Source organism: Leptidea sinapis, chromosome 14, assembly GCF_905404315.1.
Source record: "Leptidea sinapis chromosome 14, ilLepSina1.1, whole genome shotgun sequence".
NCBI classification, from domain to species: Eukaryota; Metazoa; Arthropoda; class Insecta; order Lepidoptera; family Pieridae; genus Leptidea; species Leptidea sinapis.
In genome coordinates this window covers 10,409,027-10,428,510 of record NC_066278.1, presented here as the reverse complement: position 1 = coordinate 10,428,510, position 19,484 = coordinate 10,409,027, and the positions used below count along the sequence as shown (strand labels likewise).

The 19,484-nt window shown below is 36.0% G+C and overlaps 2 protein-coding genes across 3 annotated transcripts in view; both read left to right on the top strand.

The window, feature by feature from the left end:
* Positions 1-15,105, top strand: part of LOC126967961 (neutral ceramidase) — a 46,615-nt gene extending 31,510 nt beyond the window's left edge. For both annotated transcript variants that reach the window (XM_050812686.1, XM_050812687.1), the window contains 8 exons: positions 980-1,189; positions 2,048-2,167; positions 2,943-3,146; positions 4,817-5,029; positions 7,142-7,237; positions 9,505-9,672; positions 9,899-10,014; positions 11,885-15,105. In XM_050812686.1, the coding sequence (XP_050668643.1) occupies positions 980-1,189; positions 2,048-2,167; positions 2,943-3,146; positions 4,817-5,029; positions 7,142-7,237; positions 9,505-9,672; positions 9,899-10,014; positions 11,885-12,062 (1,305 nt within the window). In that variant the 3' untranslated portion in view covers positions 12,063-15,105. The remainder of the gene's footprint in view (positions 1-979; positions 1,190-2,047; positions 2,168-2,942; positions 3,147-4,816; positions 5,030-7,141; positions 7,238-9,504; positions 9,673-9,898; positions 10,015-11,884) is intronic.
* A 1,770-nt stretch (positions 15,106-16,875) lies between these two features.
* The window catches only part of LOC126967959 (neutral ceramidase-like), a 33,544-nt gene continuing 30,935 nt past the window's right edge, over positions 16,876-19,484 (top strand). Inside the window, exons 1-2 of the mRNA XM_050812683.1 lie at positions 16,876-16,974; positions 18,044-18,270. Coding sequence (XP_050668640.1) covers positions 18,046-18,270 — 225 coding nt within the window. The 5' untranslated portion in view covers positions 16,876-16,974; positions 18,044-18,045. The remainder of the gene's footprint in view (positions 16,975-18,043; positions 18,271-19,484) is intronic.

The window sequence follows — 19,484 nt, the reverse complement described above, 5'->3', positions numbered from 1 at the left end:
TGGGAAGTAATTTGTATGAGTTTTTCTCACTTCTCCCTCTCTATGGAGGGAAACAGCATTTTCCACCCAATAATCAGATCAAAACAACATTACTTTCCGAGTATGAGAAATGAAAAATAATATATATACATCTCTATAAGATAAAATTGTATTCTGGAAGGATTTGCTCAGTGAGAATATGTTTGTATTAATTGTATCTTTCCACTGGGAGTTAAAAGAATAGGGACGCCCCCAGGTATCGAGACTCTTTATCTCTGGTTCTCTGTGACCATCTGTCATATAGATTTCCACTACCCTTTGGCAAGTTGCGTAGAGGGTCTCAAGTCAATTGGTGTGACATGAGCAAAGAGCGCGACGCTATGACGTCACTACGCAGCGCGAAGTACGCGATCTGTTTGACACAGCCTTTAGGGCTTTATCGATATGGAAGAGCACTAACACGCTGCCGTCCAACGATGACAGCACGAATGAGCCAGACTCGACCGGGAAGACTGGCCTGAAGTAGCTCTATGTTACGCATAGGTAACCCCAAAATTTAAGCGTCCTAGAAGAGATTTTGTCCACGGAGGTCTCTCCCAGAATCGGAAAAACCCTGCGTTCTCAATCTATCCACCGTGGTATCCAAGGGACGAGACGAGCAGGACCTTCAGCTTATGGTTATTGATATGCCTTGCCCATTACACTCCAGTGCCGCTCAGGATTCTTGAAAAACCCCAAAAATTCTGAACGGGACTACTCACCTGCGCTCGTCACCTTGAGACATAAGATGTTAAGTCTCATTTGCCCAGTAATTTACTAAACTAGCTACGGCGCCCTTCGGAACGTAACACAGTAATGCTTAGACATTACTGCTTCACGGCAGAAATAGACGCCGTTTTGGTACCCATAATCTAGCCGGCATCCTGTGCAAAGAATCCTCCCATATGTCTAAGTCTTAGTAAATAAACGATGCAAAAAATAATATGATAAAATTTTTTAGGGTCGTATAGTGTGTGCTTTCGCTTCGACAAATCTCGGCGATGTGTCCCCAAACATCCGCGGCCCTCGCTGCGAGTTCTCCGGGAAGGTGTGCAACCAGGAGGACCTCCTGTGTACCAAACCCAAGGAGAGATGCTTCGCTTCTGGACCGGGTAGAGACATGTTTGAGAGCACCAAGATTATAGCTACGAGGCTGTTTGAGACTGCTATGGTACGTATGACACCTCTTCGAGGGTCCAACCCAAAATGAACCCAAATTCGTTCTCTGCACCCTCGAGAACCTCGGATACGATATCCATATTGTTGAAATCATAATTTGGCACGGTGGCCAAAAAAAACTTTTATAAATAATAGCTGGCAACGGCGCCTCTTTCGTCTCGCTTTTTCGTTTCATCGAATTCAAATCATAACGATTCTAAAGAAGTTTCACTTCAATAATATAATTTAGAAACAATACTAGGTGGTTCAAATAAATAAAATCTTGTAACTACATATATTTAAAATACTTATATGATTACATTAAATTAAAACTATTGTTACGTGGAAGTGTACAAGTTCTAGGCTGATCCGTTGACCGAAATAGCTGCCAGCGCTTGGGTTTTAAGTTGCCCTATTGAGGCGCGTAGATACTACTTTGTACATTCTCCGCACCTATGGAATAAATGTATATAATATCTAATATATAAAATTCTAGTGTCATTGTGTTAAACATTGAACTCCTCCGAAACTGCTTGACCAATTCTCATGAAATTATGAGTGCATATTGGGTAGGTCTGAGAATCGGACAACATCTATTTTTCATCCCCATAAATGCTAAGGGTGGTCCACACGATTTTTTTTTTAATTATTTTGATATTTTTTTTTTTTTATTTTTTGATTATGAGTCAGCATTAAAAAATACATACAACTTCAAATTTTCACCCATTTACGATCAACAGTTAGTTTTGTATCGCGATTTTAATATCGGCAATACAACGTTTGCTGGGTCAGCTAGTATAAATATAAATGTTCAACTTGTTAATAATATTGTGATACTTAAGAAATAAACGTAATAAAAATGTAATTTCAGAAAGTCCTGCAGCAGCCTGGTGAAGATCTGACGGGTCCTGTGGGCATCGTGCACCAGTACGTTCACATGCCCTCGCAGAGCGCACCGTCCTACGACCCCGTGGAAGACACCTTCATACTGGTACGTCTACTGTCCACTTACTGATCTTACGATATCCATCTTCTAAGTGATATAAATTAAGCTCGTATGTCGCTGTTGGTTTAATAATCAGTTTTTCATTACCGAATTTTAAGTGATCACCGCCGCCCATATTCTGCGGCGTAGGTACGAGTTCCTTTTGGTATAATAAAGGTATCCATGACGTATCGTCCTGGAAACATAGCGCAAGGAAGCTCAGTCCAGTTTGGTTGTTCGTGGAGGAACATCAACATATATTTTCGTCTCGAGATCCGTCTTCGCTAATGAAATATTACTATAGTCCGACAACTACATGCGCGACCGTTCCACGAGGTGACTGACGGTAGCGGGGACGAGGTAATAAGATATCAGCTGGTAGCGGGTTACAGCAGTCTTACACGTTGCCTTTCCCCGCAACACCACCGTCGTTATCGTCGGACTATAAGTCGACAAGCAGAGTAGTGGGCATGAGTAGCGGACATGATTCACCAGTGGGAGTCTTTGTACAGGATGCTGGCTGCCGTGAAGCAGTAATGTGTAAACATTATTGTGTTTCCGTCTGGAGAGCGCCGTAGCTAGTGAAATTATTGGGCAAATGAGACTTAACATCTTATATCTCAAGGTGACGAGCGGAATTGTAGTGCCGAATTTTTCTGTTTTTCAAGAGTCCTCAGCGGCACTGCATTGTAATGGGCAAGGCGTATTAATTACCATCAGCTGAACGTCCTGCTCGTCTCGACTTTATTTTCATATAAAATGAGAGATTGTTTAATTCCAGAACAGCACGGTGTCAGGGTGTCTCCCCGCCATGGGCTACAGCTTCGCGGCGGGTACCACGGACGGGCCGGGCGCCTTCGACTTCAAGCAGGGAACCACCACCGCCAACCCGCTGTGGAACGCCATCCGGGACTTCCTGGCCGAGCCCACTGCCGAGGATGTGCAGTGCCAGGCGCCCAAACCCATCCTGCTAGCAACCGGCAGGGTGAGACCCTTCATACATTTTGTTATGCAAAATCACCGCCACCCACGTTCTCTTGTAACACCAGAGGAATAACCCAGTGCTCTGCGAACGGCTGGATCACTTGGCGTTACGTAGAGACGTCGATTTATCACGGGGAGTGTTCCGAAGAGCTGTTTAACCTGATTCCCGCCGCCGAATTCCACCTTCTCACGACTCGCCACAAGTTAAGATATCATCCCCACCATCTGGATGTGTGGCGGTCCTCCACAGTGCGGGTTTGAAGGAGCTTTCTTCCACGTACTACAAAGCTGTGGAATGAGCTTCCTTGTGCGGTGTTTCCGGGACGATACGACATGGGTACCTTCAAGAAAAGCGCGTACACTTTCCTTAAAAGCCGGCAACGCTCTTGTCAAGCCCTCTGGCGTTGCAAGAGAATGTGGGCGGCGGTGATCACTTAACACCAGGTGACCCGTACGCTCGTTTGTCCTCCTACTCCATAAAAAAAGGAATACACAGAACTCACACACTCCATTTTTCTCTCTCTTTCTCACACACACAAACACCCGCACACACCCGCGCGCTCTTGTAATCTTTTATGTGCTTGCATATCATATTATATTTTAAGTCTATTCTGTTAATATATTATTTCTCTTTATAATTAAACCTAGTGAATTGTAAAAACACAAATTAGTATATTTAGACTCACACGATAATCAATAGAGCGTACCTGAGTACGCTCTATTGATTTTGTAAAATCTGAATTTTGCTCAGATGACTCACGTAAAATATAAGTGAGATCAAGATTAGGGCAAACTTTTATTATCTTGTCATTTCTAGTCATTTGACTAAGATTATTCTGAGCTAAAACTAAGACAGTCGAATAAAAAGGTCAAGCGCGATTCATTAAACACAGTATCTACATTGTCGATTTTTATAAAATAAACTTTAATAATAGAAAGTATACTAAATTATAACAGTATCCAAAACTTATCTGATTATTAGTTTTATTGAAACAAGTTCAAATTGGTGAATGATTTATGCGAAATGCGGTCTTGGTATGAGAAACGGAACGAATTATACAAATGATTTAAGTTTTCTTTAGTTAATCTGACTGATATCTCAGTCTCGTGCCACATTTTGGCGAGACAACACGTCCGGAGGATGTGGACACGTGGACACGTGAGGATGCCTCGTGTAGAGGCGAAACACGTTAAAAAGAAAACTTAAATCATTTGTATAATTATGGATTTCCGCAAAGTAACGCCTAATTCAATATTTTTTTTACGAAACGAATTTTTAGATGCGTGACAGTTATGGGTGACAGCAGACAACGTATTGGAATTTTAAAAAGTCGAACAACAGTAATTGTTAATCTCCTTTTCTTCGGTGGACTTACGCTTAAGCTTAGCGCGCACTCAAAGCGATGCTTATAAATACGGACTTTGACTCAACTTTGAGAGTTTCTTGCGCTATTTCTTCTCTCTCAGAGCGCCATTTGTTTCCGAAGCGGCAGTAGTATCTAGTATATTAGAAATGACAAGAAAAAGAATTCTAAAGGAATGAATTTTGGGCAAATTACTGCCTTCTATGACTATCGAGTTAAGGTTGGCTGTATAGATATCAGGCTATGACCAATAGATGCTTGTTGAAGAAGAAGCTGCTCATGTGGTAGTTATTTTAATTTATTTCAGATAAAATTCCCGTACCCGTGGCAACCCCAGATAGTTTCGCTGACGATAGGCCGTATCGGCGGGCTGTATATCGCAGCCGTACCGGGTGAGTTCACCTCCATGTCGGGGCGACGTCTCAAGCGCGTATTGTCCGCTGCGGGAGCACCCCGGGTCGTCATCGCAGGCCTGTCCAACACCTACTCAGATTACATCACAACGTACGAGGAGTATCAGGTGAAGACACTAGTTAAACAATATTGTAAATTTAATTCGATTCGTCAAATTTGATGTTTCCATAATTTATAATTTTCTATTTGCGTTTTGACTTGACATGGTTAGTTAATAAAATAAAATAAGCCTTTATTCCTGTTCACAAATATTATAAATGATACTTAACTAAATATAAACTTAAACTTAAATCTAAATTATATGTTATGTTAAACAGCTTGTCTTTCGACCAACGCCTTTTCTAAAGATTTCCACGCCTCTCTGTCTTTCCCTATTTGGATCCATTTAGGCCCAGCTACTCTTTTTACTTCATCTTCCCAGCGTTTAGTTTGTCGCCCTTTTCTTCTACTACCATCTCTTGGATACCAGTCGGTTATTATTTTAGTCAATTTTTCTTGTTTTTCTCTTAACATATGTCCTATCCATCGCCATTTCAGTGTTCTGCATATTGATTTTGCGTCTTTGAACTTAGTCATACCTTTTATATCTTTCAATTTTACTTTATCTCTTCTTTTAACTCCGATTACGTTTCTTTTTATGCTGTTTTGACAGACATTTATTTTATTTAATAATTAATAATTGTTCGGTTAGGGCCCATGTCTGACAACCATAGGTCAAGCAAGGTAAGATACACATTATAAACCTTTCTTTTCTCTTTAATTGGCATTCCCTTATCCTTCATAACTTCACTGAGGGACCAATTTTTCATCCAAGTATTTGCTATTCTCCTATCAATTTCTTTACGCATAGTATTAGTTCCTGAAATTTACTGTCCTAAATAAATGTAATCTACAACGTACTCTATTTGTTCCGTATTTAATGTTATTTTATATGTTTTTGAAGAGTTCGTCATGATTTTTGTTTTTGAGATGATATATGGTTATTAAATAGGTTTAAATGAAACACTATTTGATGGATAAAAACGCGTGTAATTGTAACTGTGTATACACTAGAGTTTGCGTAAAAGTTACATTTTAATTATTTTTTAATTAACCCGACATGTCGAGATATTTTCCAGATCGGCGATGTAAAATTATCTAGTTTTTAATTATGTTTATTGGATCCCAGGTAATAAGGTCCCAATATTCTCTAAAGTAAACCCAAAACTACACATAACAAGAAAGAAGAAGACACTGTCAGTAAAATTTGCCAAAAAATCGCCTGTCTACAGCAAATACCACCTCCGAGGCAACAAATGCTGCTAAACTTCATAATGACAATGATGAAGCAGTATAAACTATGACCAATACTATCTTGACTCATTTCAACCGCATTCCACCTGTTAACGAGATATGAAAAGTTCTTGAAACGTCGGGTAAACCAGAATAATATTAAGATTTTAACTTTTACGCAAAATCTAATGTATACACAGTTACAATTACACGCGTTTTAATCCATTAAAAAGTGTTTTATTTAAATGTGTAACATGTTATAGAAAATACTAAATACTTATAATATAGGGGTTACAAATTGTGTTATGTCGCATACATGTTTTGCTAATTCATTTAATAGCATGAAAATTATTGATTTATTAATTATTTTAAACTAAAATTAAGGATTGGTCTCCGCTGCGCTCATACTAGATATCGCACTATGTGAGAACAATAGCTGTTTTATTGCGGCAACTATTAGATGCTTATGTGCGTGGCATCTTGACACTCAATGGCATCTTTCAAATTTTGTAACATACGCTTCGTGTTATTTTACATTGAAATTAATAAAATACAAAATACTTACTGGTGATATGTGATCCCAGTGTCTTTCATATTTCTTTTAGTATTATTTTTACAAAGTTTTACTACGTAACCCGGCATTTTAGTATCAATTATTAGCAAAGTTTAACAGAACATGTGGCACGTCAACGACGCACATTGTTGGGGGACTGGCTCGAGTACGTAGGGACGTAGTATTAGTTGCCGCACTTTGTGACCACGCCTGCGGTATCTAGTTGAAGCGCAGCGGAGACGAGTCCTTAAAAAATATCTGGAAAAAGCTATCAAAATATTGATTTATATACATTTCCAAGCGAATCATGAGTTCATAATTTATAAATGGCGCGTATGGCTCTCTTTTATAATACAAAAATGTCCTGAATATGAATATGGTGTTTGTTAACAGGAGCAACGGTACGAGGCGGCGTCCACGATCTTCGGGCCTCACACCCTCGAAATATACCTGCACAAGTACGCCATGTTAGCTGAGGCACTCGCTGCGGTAAAACATATTTCACACATAGTTGATGCGGCAAGCTTAAGCCTAACCTCGCGGTCGGTGATGAGTTGATTTGCGGTGCGGATTCACGAATGACTTGCGGTTCTAACGGTGGCGGGAAGGTAACTGTACATGGGCGTTGAATCAACGATTCAATCAACTAGTCGACAGTTCGCGTATCTTCAACCCCATGCGAGATGAAGCTATATAATTGTGCGATTGCGGGAAAGAGAGGAAAGATGAATGAGTTTAATGAACACGAAATAAGTTAATTGGCTCGTACAACAGTTAAACTTCTTATGGTGCGTTTGGCAAATAAGTATCCAAATAATTTTTCGATTCGTACGCACAGTGATGATTTCGTGAAGTTTTTGACAAATATGACTCTAGTATAGTGTGAAGAGATTCATGATATTTTGAGCAAATTTTTCGATACTTATTAATAACAGGTAATTATTGTGACCAAGACGTTTGAATTCTACAGAGGTTTAACTTATGTTTTTGCCACATTGTCGCGATAATATGAAGATTCACGTTCATGCGATCAGCTAGTGAAACTTTCTAAGAAAAAGGTGATTGTATAAAACGTGCATTCATTGATAGATTAATAGGTGACAGATATAATCTTGTAAAAAACGGAGATAGTCGAAATCAATACGTTTTAAAAACAACCGCTCGTTTTCAAACTTAGCCGGATTATACTTCGTCGCCATATTATAATAACTATTTCAAACTTATGTCAAATCTCACAGCACGTTTCATACTTAGCTACATTTTGATTTTTACTCAGGCAGTGCCGCCTCTTTTTAAGTAGTATTTACATCCTTTTTGGATGCGATACGTCTAAATAAGCAGTTGGGTATAGATATACTAGCTGGTAGCCTGGTCCGCGTGTATGTCAAACTCTTGCTAAAGAAAATGAACATTTCAGTCAGAACCTGCTTTATTATGAAATAAACATAATCATCTCTAAGAAACATCACCTATCAGCTGTTTTCCGACGTTTAAATATTCCCGTATAATACACTGGTTCCGTTTCTTATTCAAAATAATTAAGCTAGTCTGCATTTCGCATAAATCATTCATAGATTTCCACTTATTTCAATAAAACAGAGTAAATCCATCGAACAGCATTATATTACAAATATTGCTTAGTAGATAAAATTAATTTCTTATAACCATGTGTACTTCCGTAAGGCAAAACGCGGGTAACCATTGATCATGCCGGTCTTAGTTACCATTAACGATTCGTCTATAACCATTAAATGACCGGCCCGTGTAACCATTTTAACCATTATTACCGATACATACGAGCAGTACGCGTATAACCATTGAGCAGGACGGTCCCAGTTACCATTAACCATTCGTCTATAACCATTACAAGGCCGGTCCGAGTAACCATTGTAACCAATTAATAGTAGAGATCCGCGTACTCCCAAGTAGAACCATTAATTAAAGTTACTTAACGTGTCATAGATTTATTTAGTACCTTAAGTAAATAAATATTATTACCATAAAAACCAATATTTTTATCTACCCTTTCTATTGGGCTGTCTTAACTTAACTTCAGCATAATCTTAGCTGCCAAATGACTATATATACCAAAACGAAGATTGCGCTAAGCTTAGTAGTACTAAGTACAGTCTGAGCAAAGTCTAAGCAAGCTATAGATCTCGGCCTTAGTATTTTGTATATTAAGGCGAAGAGTAAGCGGAAAACGCGCAAACATGGTGTTTTTAGACAAGTTTTGTGGTGAAAGTATAGCATTTCGAGCTATGAACACTACTTAATCCTGTTACACATATCCTCAAGACTTATTTGTAGGTTACTAACGCTTGCTGTTGGTTATAGTTAACACTGCCGAGCCTTTTTGAACTACTACATTTTTTGAAGTTACACAAGTTTTTTGGTATGGCGTGACGCATTTTTTTGGTACTTCTCTCAGAAAAGTTATTCTTATAAATTGTACATTTTTGTGTAGGTTCATTTATTCAGATTAGTAGTGAATAACGAGGATTGTAAGCATATAAATTGTTTTCCACGCAAGAATTTTGAAAATATTGGCTTTGTTACATAGATGGCGGGTCGGCAGCCGTGAACGCATATCGCTCAAGGTCGCTGGTATTTAGTGTCGCCTTAAACCACCAGGTTACGCACACATTCTCATCGGGCTGTCAGATCGCCTACGCTAGTATATTCCGAGTCTATGATTGTATCATAGTCGCATCCAAAATTTTGCGGTTTTGTGCCTCAATGTAAAAATTGTGCAGGGTACAGAGGTGGAGAGAGGTCCAGAACCGCCCGACTTCAGCGATCAGCTGATTACACTGGTCCCGCCCGTGCTGTGGGACGCGGCGCCCTGGAAGCAGGAGTTCGGAGACTGTGTGAAACAGCCGCAACAGGAGTACAGCTACGGGGATGTTGTGTCCGTCACTTTTGTATGTATTGCTGATATTGAACTATTTAACTGATATGTGTAAGAGGGTGGTTATTTAAACATACGCAATTCTTGTAATAACTGTATTTGGGCAGAGTTTCCACTTAAAATTTACAATGAATAAAGAATACTTGAACTTAGCACTCTAGCTTATATAAGAGGTGCGACTCTCGCCCGTGCTACATAAAGAATAGAGAACCAAATAAATTAACTGATTGAACCCGCAGGTATCTGGCAACCCCCGCAGCAGCCCTCGACACGGGCGCTGGTACGCCACGGTGGAGAAGAGAGAAGATGAAGAGGCCTGGGTCGTGGTCGCTACGGACGCTGACTGGGAGACTAAGTACGTAATATTTCTTATAATAATTGACGTTCTTTTTTTCCCTAGATTGGGCAGTCGCCAGCACGCCAAAACACAATTGCCTGCTATTAACTTTTAAATGTAAAGATTTATCATCAGCAAATAATACAACTTCATGATTGTCAATTTGAAAGAGAAAGGGACCCAAAATTGAGCCCTGTGGCACGCCCGTAGTGAGTACTGAAAAAGCTGATTTCACACCATTTACAACTCAAATATGATTTTAAAAGATATTTACCTCAACACTAATGATATAATTTCCCAACCTGATTGAACTGAATTTTCATGTTGTACACAGTCAAATGCTTTGGATAAGTCACAAAATAACCCAAGCAATTCTTTAGAATTTTTGAAGGTATCATACAATTCCAATCCAGCATCGATAGAACATCGATGGAACCAGCATTTGTGAAGTATTGCTTACTGCAAAATTACTATAGCTTATAGCAAAGTAGATTTGAATAGCCGTATAACCTTCATATTTTTACTTACTTCCCCTTTTTATTTTACCTGGTCCGGAAAAAAAGACGGGTAAAACAGCAATTGAATATAGCTGCGAGATGTGTACCTTCAAATGTTGAATTCATATACTCCACAAATCTGCAGTTTTCAAGTTCATTTAAATTTAAATTCAATGGAGCAGGCGGGGGCCAATTTTTAAGCAAGGTTTTTGCGGTTGTGGGTGAGGAGTTCAGATATTTTGTTGTTGATTACGGAATAGGGGCAAAGGTCTCTAATTGGCGGGGTTCTTCAACCGCATATTTTTTTTTTGTGTAGGTGTAGTCTAAAACTCTATGTATTTCACTTGGAAGACAGTATGATTGAAAGTGAACTCATGTGTATGAAATTGAAATCGCTTACTTTTTATTGTTGAACAATATACTATTTCTAATTCATTACGTCAACATCGTTTGTCGTTCGAAAAATATTTTTTTTATTATTTATTTATTTTAAATTTAATAAGGTCACTTTTAACTTATTGATATATCTTGACAAACTTTAGCTGTTTGTTGGCCAGTTATTGCGCTTAAAAAACATTTAATTATGTATACATACTAAACTACTACTTACTTTAAACAAAACTATTAGTACTTAGAACTAAACATTATTAGAATTATTACTATTAGAAAAAAGAAACGATTTACGTATGCTGTTCTAATTCATTAATGATTATCATGTATCATTGTTGAGTAACATTGAACAACAGTTAGTGAGAGTTATTCAATGCTACTCAACAGCACATTTTTTAGTTTAAATTTAACTGCATTTTTTTAAGCTATTGCATAGCTTCTATCGCGGGCCTTGAGCGTGGAGACCGAATCCAGAAATTCCGTAACGAAAATAACCTTACACTTACTTACTAGATCTATATAGATATTTCGGCACGTATAGTTGCCGTGGAACTGCGGTCATCACGTATGCTTTTTGTGCAGAAGGTCCCAGCCTGGGTTCGAGCCTGGGGTACATCTTGATTTTTTTTAATTTCTTTATTTTTTTTATTTTCATTATTATGACAAGCATTTTTATTTAGTTTCACCTGTCCTGTTGACTGTCTTCAAATCTTGCAAGTTAAATTTTACTCACTTCCCGTTTGCTTTTTTTTTAAATTAATTTTATAAAAAATAATACTGCATAAATAAATAATTAAAATTGCATAAGTTGATAAAAAAATGCTATGCAATAGCTTTACCGCGGCAGTCCCCGAGTGCCACACGTCTTTTTTTAGTTTAGGAACACTCCTAAGCCACGCTATATCGTTGTATTAGCTGGCACCACATATTCATTTAATTTATTAAACACAGTCATGCATTTACTCAAATAAAAAATTATTATAATGAAAAATCTATTTCAGGTTCATGTGGTTCAGGAACTCCCAGATTCTGGGAACTAGTCACGTGGTGATCGAATGGGAGATTCCCCAGGGAACACCCTCCGGGACCTACCGCATCCACCACTACGGGAACTACAAGTACATCCTGGGCGGGATATACCCCTACCACGGGTTTAGCGATAGCTTCGAAGTGCGATAAGGGCTGGCCCCTAGTTCCTTATTTTTGGCATAGTATTGCTAAATAAATCTTATATTGTATAGGTATTCTTACTGATATTAATTTGTTTGTTAACGCTTTTACACCCTAACTACTTAACAAATCAACAACAATTTTGGACACACGTCAGGCTTGTATAGATTGGTATATATAGGCTACATTTTATCTTAGATTATTTTGGAGTTCCCAAGGTAGCTAGCGATATTGTATTCCGTGGATTTTATAATTATGTCCAGAGTGATAAAGTTTCTATACGATGATCCAGGCTGAAGTATATATGTCATCGACTCCTTTTATCAGACCGCGATGTGGGGCTCAATAGACATAGGTCCAGCCTAAGTTGAACCCTATATTGTAATATGTTCGAATATATCGGTTCGAGCTTGACTTACATTGAAGATTTAAATTTACCGACATCATATTAGTCTACTAATTTTTTCATTTTATTTTTTAGCAGAATTATTACAAAAAGAACCTACAGTGTCTGTTGTCTGAATGATATAAATTTTTGTAAAGATTTAACTGGAGATAGGCCCGTTATCAGAGTAACATACATTCGTGCCAGAAATATTTTTTTATCATTATCTTATGAAGAAGGGTTAGTGCATTATTCGTTCTCTTAATCGACCAGGTTAGTCTTGTTTAGTTTTAAATTTGTCTCTATTTATGAATCTATATGTATCTTTATTTATGTATACATACGTGTGTTTCTAGATTAACCCCCTTATTCATAATGGTCCGCTAACTTAAAACAGCCGCTAAGTAGTGTTTTTTCTCATTCCGACTTAGGTCAAAAGAAAAAGACAGAGTGATAATTAGCAATGCTTTAAGTTAGCCTATTTATTTAGTTAGACTATTATGAATAAGGGGGTTACAATATATGTGATGTATTTTAAAATATTTGTATAGCTTTAATATTGTATACCTGCAGTGTTGATAGTTTTATATTCGTTTTTGAGATAGTTTTGTGGTAATAAATTAAGTTCAGTTGAACATTAAGGTAAGTCGTTTTGTCTAAACTCGAAGCAGGGCTCACATGTTAGCAGGTGGTTACTTTATCTCACAACATCAATATTGTCAAATATCCCCCTGCAGACAATTACGTAATAGTTGTTCTCATAATTTCGTTAGACCTAGTCAATACTTGTAATGGATTCTGAAATATTTATTTTGATTCCACAAATATTTATAAAAATTGATATTATTATTTATTAACAATAGTTGGTATCGCGATAAAACTAAACATGAATTTAAGAGGTAATTTTAGATAGGTACCAACAAAACGTGAAAAACTTCCGCTACTCATTTTGGAATGTGTTACAAGTTAAATTAATAAGTAGATTTGTGTTTAATTATACATCAACTATCGTTGCAAGACAACGTCAACTATGCTTTTCGACATATTTTCGACATTATTACATATTTCGACATATTTTCGACATTATTAGACCACTATTAGATACATATTCATACTGCCTCTGAGAGTGCTGTTTTACTCGTCAGTGGCGCAATAGGTAGAACTGTTGACTCCCTCCTCGTTGTCCCGGTTCGGTTATCACTCGCCACGTACCAAGTGTTTTCTATTTTCTGAATCTCTCGTCTCCTCTGTTGTGACTCCTCTGGTGTTATAAGGGAGATCACATACCAGGTGACCCGAAAGAATGCTCGTTTGTTGTTGCTGTTCCATAAAAAAGATAAAATTTATTTACAAATCTGTACTTGCATTAAATTTAATAAAATAATTGACACAAAAAGGTTTAAAAAAAACATTTCAATCTCCAAATTTTACATCATTGCCAGCAAACAAAATATTTATTTATATTTATATTAACATTACAATAAACGTGTCATTTTATTACACGATGTAGCAGTCAAAACAATTAATAGTTAGATTAGATAGATTCTCAAGTTATTGCGTTGTTCTTCAAATGTTGTTTCAAGTGGTTTCAAAGTGCCTTAACATTCCCATTTTACAATGATAACTATCAACACTAAAATTGCATGCGTGAAGTGTTATCATACAGAAAAGTATAAAAAGTGATGCTTCCACCCGAGCTAACTACTCTGCTTTACATCTCGATTGTCAGGTAAGTAGAAAAAAACTGGCATTACAATAATAAAATATTGTTAATTGCTGCTTCAGCTTCCGTTTTCATTGAATCAGGAGTGCAGCATATATCTTCATCACTTGCAGAACACATGTTTTTTTCCTAATTAGCACGTAATTATAAAAAAATCCCAAAAACAAACAATATTTCAAGTAAAAGTTCTCTATTCCCGCCTTTTTTTAATTATTTTTTCAAGAACGAAATTGAGTTTCGACGTTCGATATTTAAAATTGATGACTATTATACTCATACGAAGACAAGGCTAAATAGCGAAGCGACCTCTTTTGTCATTGGGCTGAATGCATGATGTGTATTGCCAGTATGATGTACGCGAACTTTTTAAAAGAGTGAAGAGTTTTTTTTTAATTACTTACCCCCAAAGGGCTTTTCTAGCTACATTATTATCATAGAGCGCTAATTGGTCACCTACAAGCCCCATTTGGGGGTAATAAGGACCTACTTACCGAATATGAGAGATGTAAAGGTTATTTATTATATCTAGTCTGCCTCTATAAAGGATGTCTGGCGGCAAAAATTACAAAAAAAAAACAATAAAAACAAACATTTGAAATAGAATTTAATTTGCTTGTTTTTATTTATTAAATAACTGCGGTAGTAGATATGGAATATTATATTTGTGATACTAATATACGTACCAAAGTCTTTTACTAGTTATAATTTAGCGTTAGGTGTATCGTATCTTTACTGTATTGACATTTCGGTCCATTTTGTTAATCAAATTGATTTCTTATAAAAGAAGTGTTTATATTTAAGAGAAATGTTCGTAAATATTGTTATTTTTTTAAATATTATATTTATTTTGGTTGTGTTTAAATTCAGAATATTATTAAATTATTTACTTTAACCTACCAGTGTATTTGGTTGATTTATTTTGAAATAAAGCGAAGTGCGAAGAAGATGTTTTATTTTTTAATCGACTTGAGAGCTTGTTCTTCTGGACTCCGCCGTTTATTGACCTATATATTCCTCGCATATCAATATGAAATGAGAGGATCATACTTATTTATTTAAATCTATTGGCCATGGATTCAAAGCTGCAAGAGACTATAATGCAAAACACTAAATGAGGCTCAAAACCAGATACATACATCCAAATATTTCTATATTTGTTAATTACTTATAATCTACCTCCTATAGCAATTAACAATTAAGCCTTATATATGTAGGTCTCAGAAAACTTATTTCTACAACCCTATCTTATATATCCTATCTTATAGTTTTATCCCTCAATACGTTATTGAGGGATAAAACTTTATTTTGCTTAGAAATAATACCTATGGTTTGTGGGGGAAAATCCAGGAAACTGGGAAAACCTGCCTATTTGCTATCACTTAACCTAACTTAAGACTAATGACTAGAACTTAAAACTAAGGTAAATAAATGCAGTTAACTGAATCTGTAAGTATTATGTAATTATGGCCAAAGCTTTGATGGAATTTTACCAGACACCGATTTAACATCTCTCATCGAAATTTTTGAAGAAAGATTAAATAGAAATATAAATTGAGAACCTCCTCCTTTTTTGAAGTCGGTTAAAAAGATACTTCTGACGTTAAGCCGTCCGATCAGTTTGCTGCCGATTCCGCCCAAGGTCCTAGAAATCATCTAAAAAAATAAAAAGATAATCAAAAATATTGCTCCCCAATTATGTCAATAAATGTTGCGATACTGAATTTTTTCCAGATTATCTACAGTACAGTAAAGTTGTAACAGTTTTTAAGTCAGGGGACTTCTGTTCTACCTACAATTAGTAAAATTTTTCAGAAAATAATATTAAATCAATTGTTAAGCCATTTCTCTGGAAATAACATCCTTCATTCTAAACAATTTGGCTTTACGAAAGATCGTACAACATCTGATGCTGGTATACCGTTGATTTGACACAAATTTAATGCTTAGAAGAAATCAGATAACGCCGTAGGAATATTCTGTGATCTTTCGAAGGCATTTGATTGCGTAGACTATTCTATCCTTATCCGTAAGCTACTAACTATTAAGCTAATTATTATGGTATAAAAAGCAAATCATTTGATCTTATTACTTCATACTTAGCTAAGAGAACCCAGAAAGTAGTAATTAATAATGAACATTCATCAGGAGCTGTAATGCGGATGGGCGTGCCTCAAGGTTCAATTCTAGGACCTTTCTACATTAATGATTATGCAGCCTCGAAAGAATGTGAGATTGTTATATTCGCAGACGAAACTTTATTACTTTATAATATTGATAGACCTGTCCTTGATTTACCAAGTATAACATGCCTCATTGCCTATAAAATATGCACGCCTCTGATTGGGATTCACCAAAGATCTGACGTATACCGACACATGGGGTTTACCGTTAAAGTTGTCACTAAAAGAAGAACGTCTTACTCAAAAACCAGATTTAAATCTTGGAATGAAAAATGGTTGATAGGATTTTAATCCATAACTATGGTTTGGCTTAAACTTGTGAAAGCCGTTCGAAAATCTACATTCGTATAAACAAAATATTCATATAAACAAAATCATGGTAAGAGCTAATCATAAATACACTGATTGGAAGTCACGAAAAATTTATGCAATTATGATATTAACTGATAAAAATTATAATTAAATGGATCGATTGAGTTTTGTTTTGATAACAACATTGAGATTAACTGATAATTTACTTAATTTTTAAATCAGCTCTTTAATAAGTTTAGTACTTTGCCAATACCTCTGGTACTTATTTCAGTTTAGAAATGTTTTGTGAGAGTTACTAGTTAAGTTTGATATTATTGCAAGGTAAGAAGCGTTGTGGAATACCTGATTAAACCGTAGGTAGTAGTAGTTACAAGAACGCTGCAATATAGTGCAACCGGTGAAGAAATTTGTATAGTTATACCTACAGATTGTCTGGCTCACGATGTCGAAGACTTTACGGACAATATGATAAATTCCAATGACAAATCATCAATTATAACTTTATTATTCTTCAATTACTATAAAATCGCAGCTGTTTTGAATTTTATCTGAATGAAGCCGGGGCGCGTTTTTTAACTTTTACTTACTTACTTTATACCTATTAAAAAGACCTAAGAAAAATGGGGACTTATTGGATAAAAATGGGAGAAGATAAATCGATATATATTTTTTTTCTTTTACTTCAATTTTTTTGGAAAGTGTAAGTTGTAAAACAATTTGATTATTACAATTAATTAAGATGTTTTTTTTTGATTGGATTTAAATTTCTTTTGATACATTAATAATTTTTAAATCCATAATGCAACTCCCACTTACATCACTGACCAGACCCCCAGTAAATTATTAATATGGTGTTGGGAAATTTGCCAATGATCTCTGTGGCTGCAACAGAGAAACAAAGCAATGCAGGAGGTGATAAGAGAACGGTAGTCTCCCTTCAGCAGAGTTAAAAAAAGAAATACCCGAAAGTCTTTCTTTTACATTTACTGTGGGCTAACAACGGAAGAGAAAGGTATAATCAGTGTTTTTATTCCCGAATTAGTGTAAAAGAGTATAAAAAAGTCGTAATGTATTTAGTTTTTAATTTCGGCTGTTGGTTTTCTTGCCCTTTAATTTCCTTACCTTGGATGAATATAGATATCTACTCTGATTGTAAATGATATTTTGGTACATTTATATTCTTGGGATTTCATGATACTTCTACCTAATTTATAACATTACTTTGAAATTGGGAAGCGGAAAGCCAGCTGGTAAATTATTCGCCCAAAAATTTAATCACAGCAATATGAGGTGCTTAGAAATGTTAATGAATAACTTACCTTATTTATAATTTATATTTTAAGATTCATTCTCAAAATTTCTGCACAAATAAATTTTAAATTATTTTCAGGTATGGCGATTCCACTTTTTGGCAAGGCTGCTATAGCCCTCATAGCCCTGGGAGTAATTGCAGGGCTCACTACAGTGATCGTTCTCCTTGTGAACAGCGATGATGACTCAACCCATGACTACACCACCACTACGATGGCACCCCCTACAAGTGATAATCTAGAGTTGCCGTACCAAGTTGGTGTTGGCATAGCCGACATGACTGGTCCATGTGTTGAGGTTACCTTTGTGAGTATTTAAATATTCGATTTTTATGGATTTGGCCAGTTAGTTAATATTAATCTGATGACTTTCCATAAAAAATTGATGTTTTAATGTTACATATCTGTATAACTTAATTTCAACGTCGCTCGGATATAGTTTGCGATCTATTCTCAGATCTATCTAATACACACAAAAATATCATAATAAAAATCCGTCAAGCCGTTGCGCAGGAGTACCTATGACAACTAACATTGTGTCACAAACATTAAAAAAAAATAGACATCTAATTAAAAATACAAATAAGTAGTATAACTTCGTTATTTATTTGTATTTTATTTATCTACACCCATGCTTTAAATCCTCTATTAAAGATTCTAAAACAGTTAGCTTATTGCCAACATTAAAACACCCCATGCCCATATAACCATTAGGTACATCATCCAAACTAGTGTTATAATGAAATTCAGTACACATGATATCGTCTGTTTTCATAATAACACTTCTTTGGATAATATTGTGGTTACTAGGACTGGCTTTTTTAATGTAAGCAGTAAACTAACTGTTTCAGAATCTTTTAGAGGATTCATATTATGGGTGTAGATGAAGTCTTGAATGCAACTGTTGATAATTAGGTTTTAAAACACTCATGTGATACTATTATCACATTCCTGTTTTAACACTGTTTTAATTTCTAAAAATTATTATCTTTCGCCTAAAAACGAGACATCTCGACAGCTATAGTAGCAGGCTAGCAAATTATAAAATGATATCCTTGGAGGATCGTAGGCAAATCCACGAGCAGATATTTTTCTATAAAATCATTAATGGGATGTTGGATTGCCCGCAGCTATTGAGCAAGATAAATATTCAGATGCCGACTAGAGCACCTCAACTGGCAAAATATAAACCGTTTGTACCTGATCGAGCAAACTCTAATCTCGGGTATAACTCCCCGCTGAAATAGGCTGTTGCGACAATACAACACTATAATTTCAAACAAGCGACCTATAGATGTTTTTGTAGATACAATAGCAGCACATTTTAAGAGAAACCTGACACTCTGATTAGTAAAATGTAATGACCTAATATATAATAAAAAACGCATTGACAAAATATATTGTATTTTAGTGATTATACTGAAGTGACTGTATTGTAGCTTGTAATGATTTGTGGAATTAATTTTACTTTTTAAATTGTTTTGACATGTTAGCGTTATAGGACTTCAATTTACTTTTATA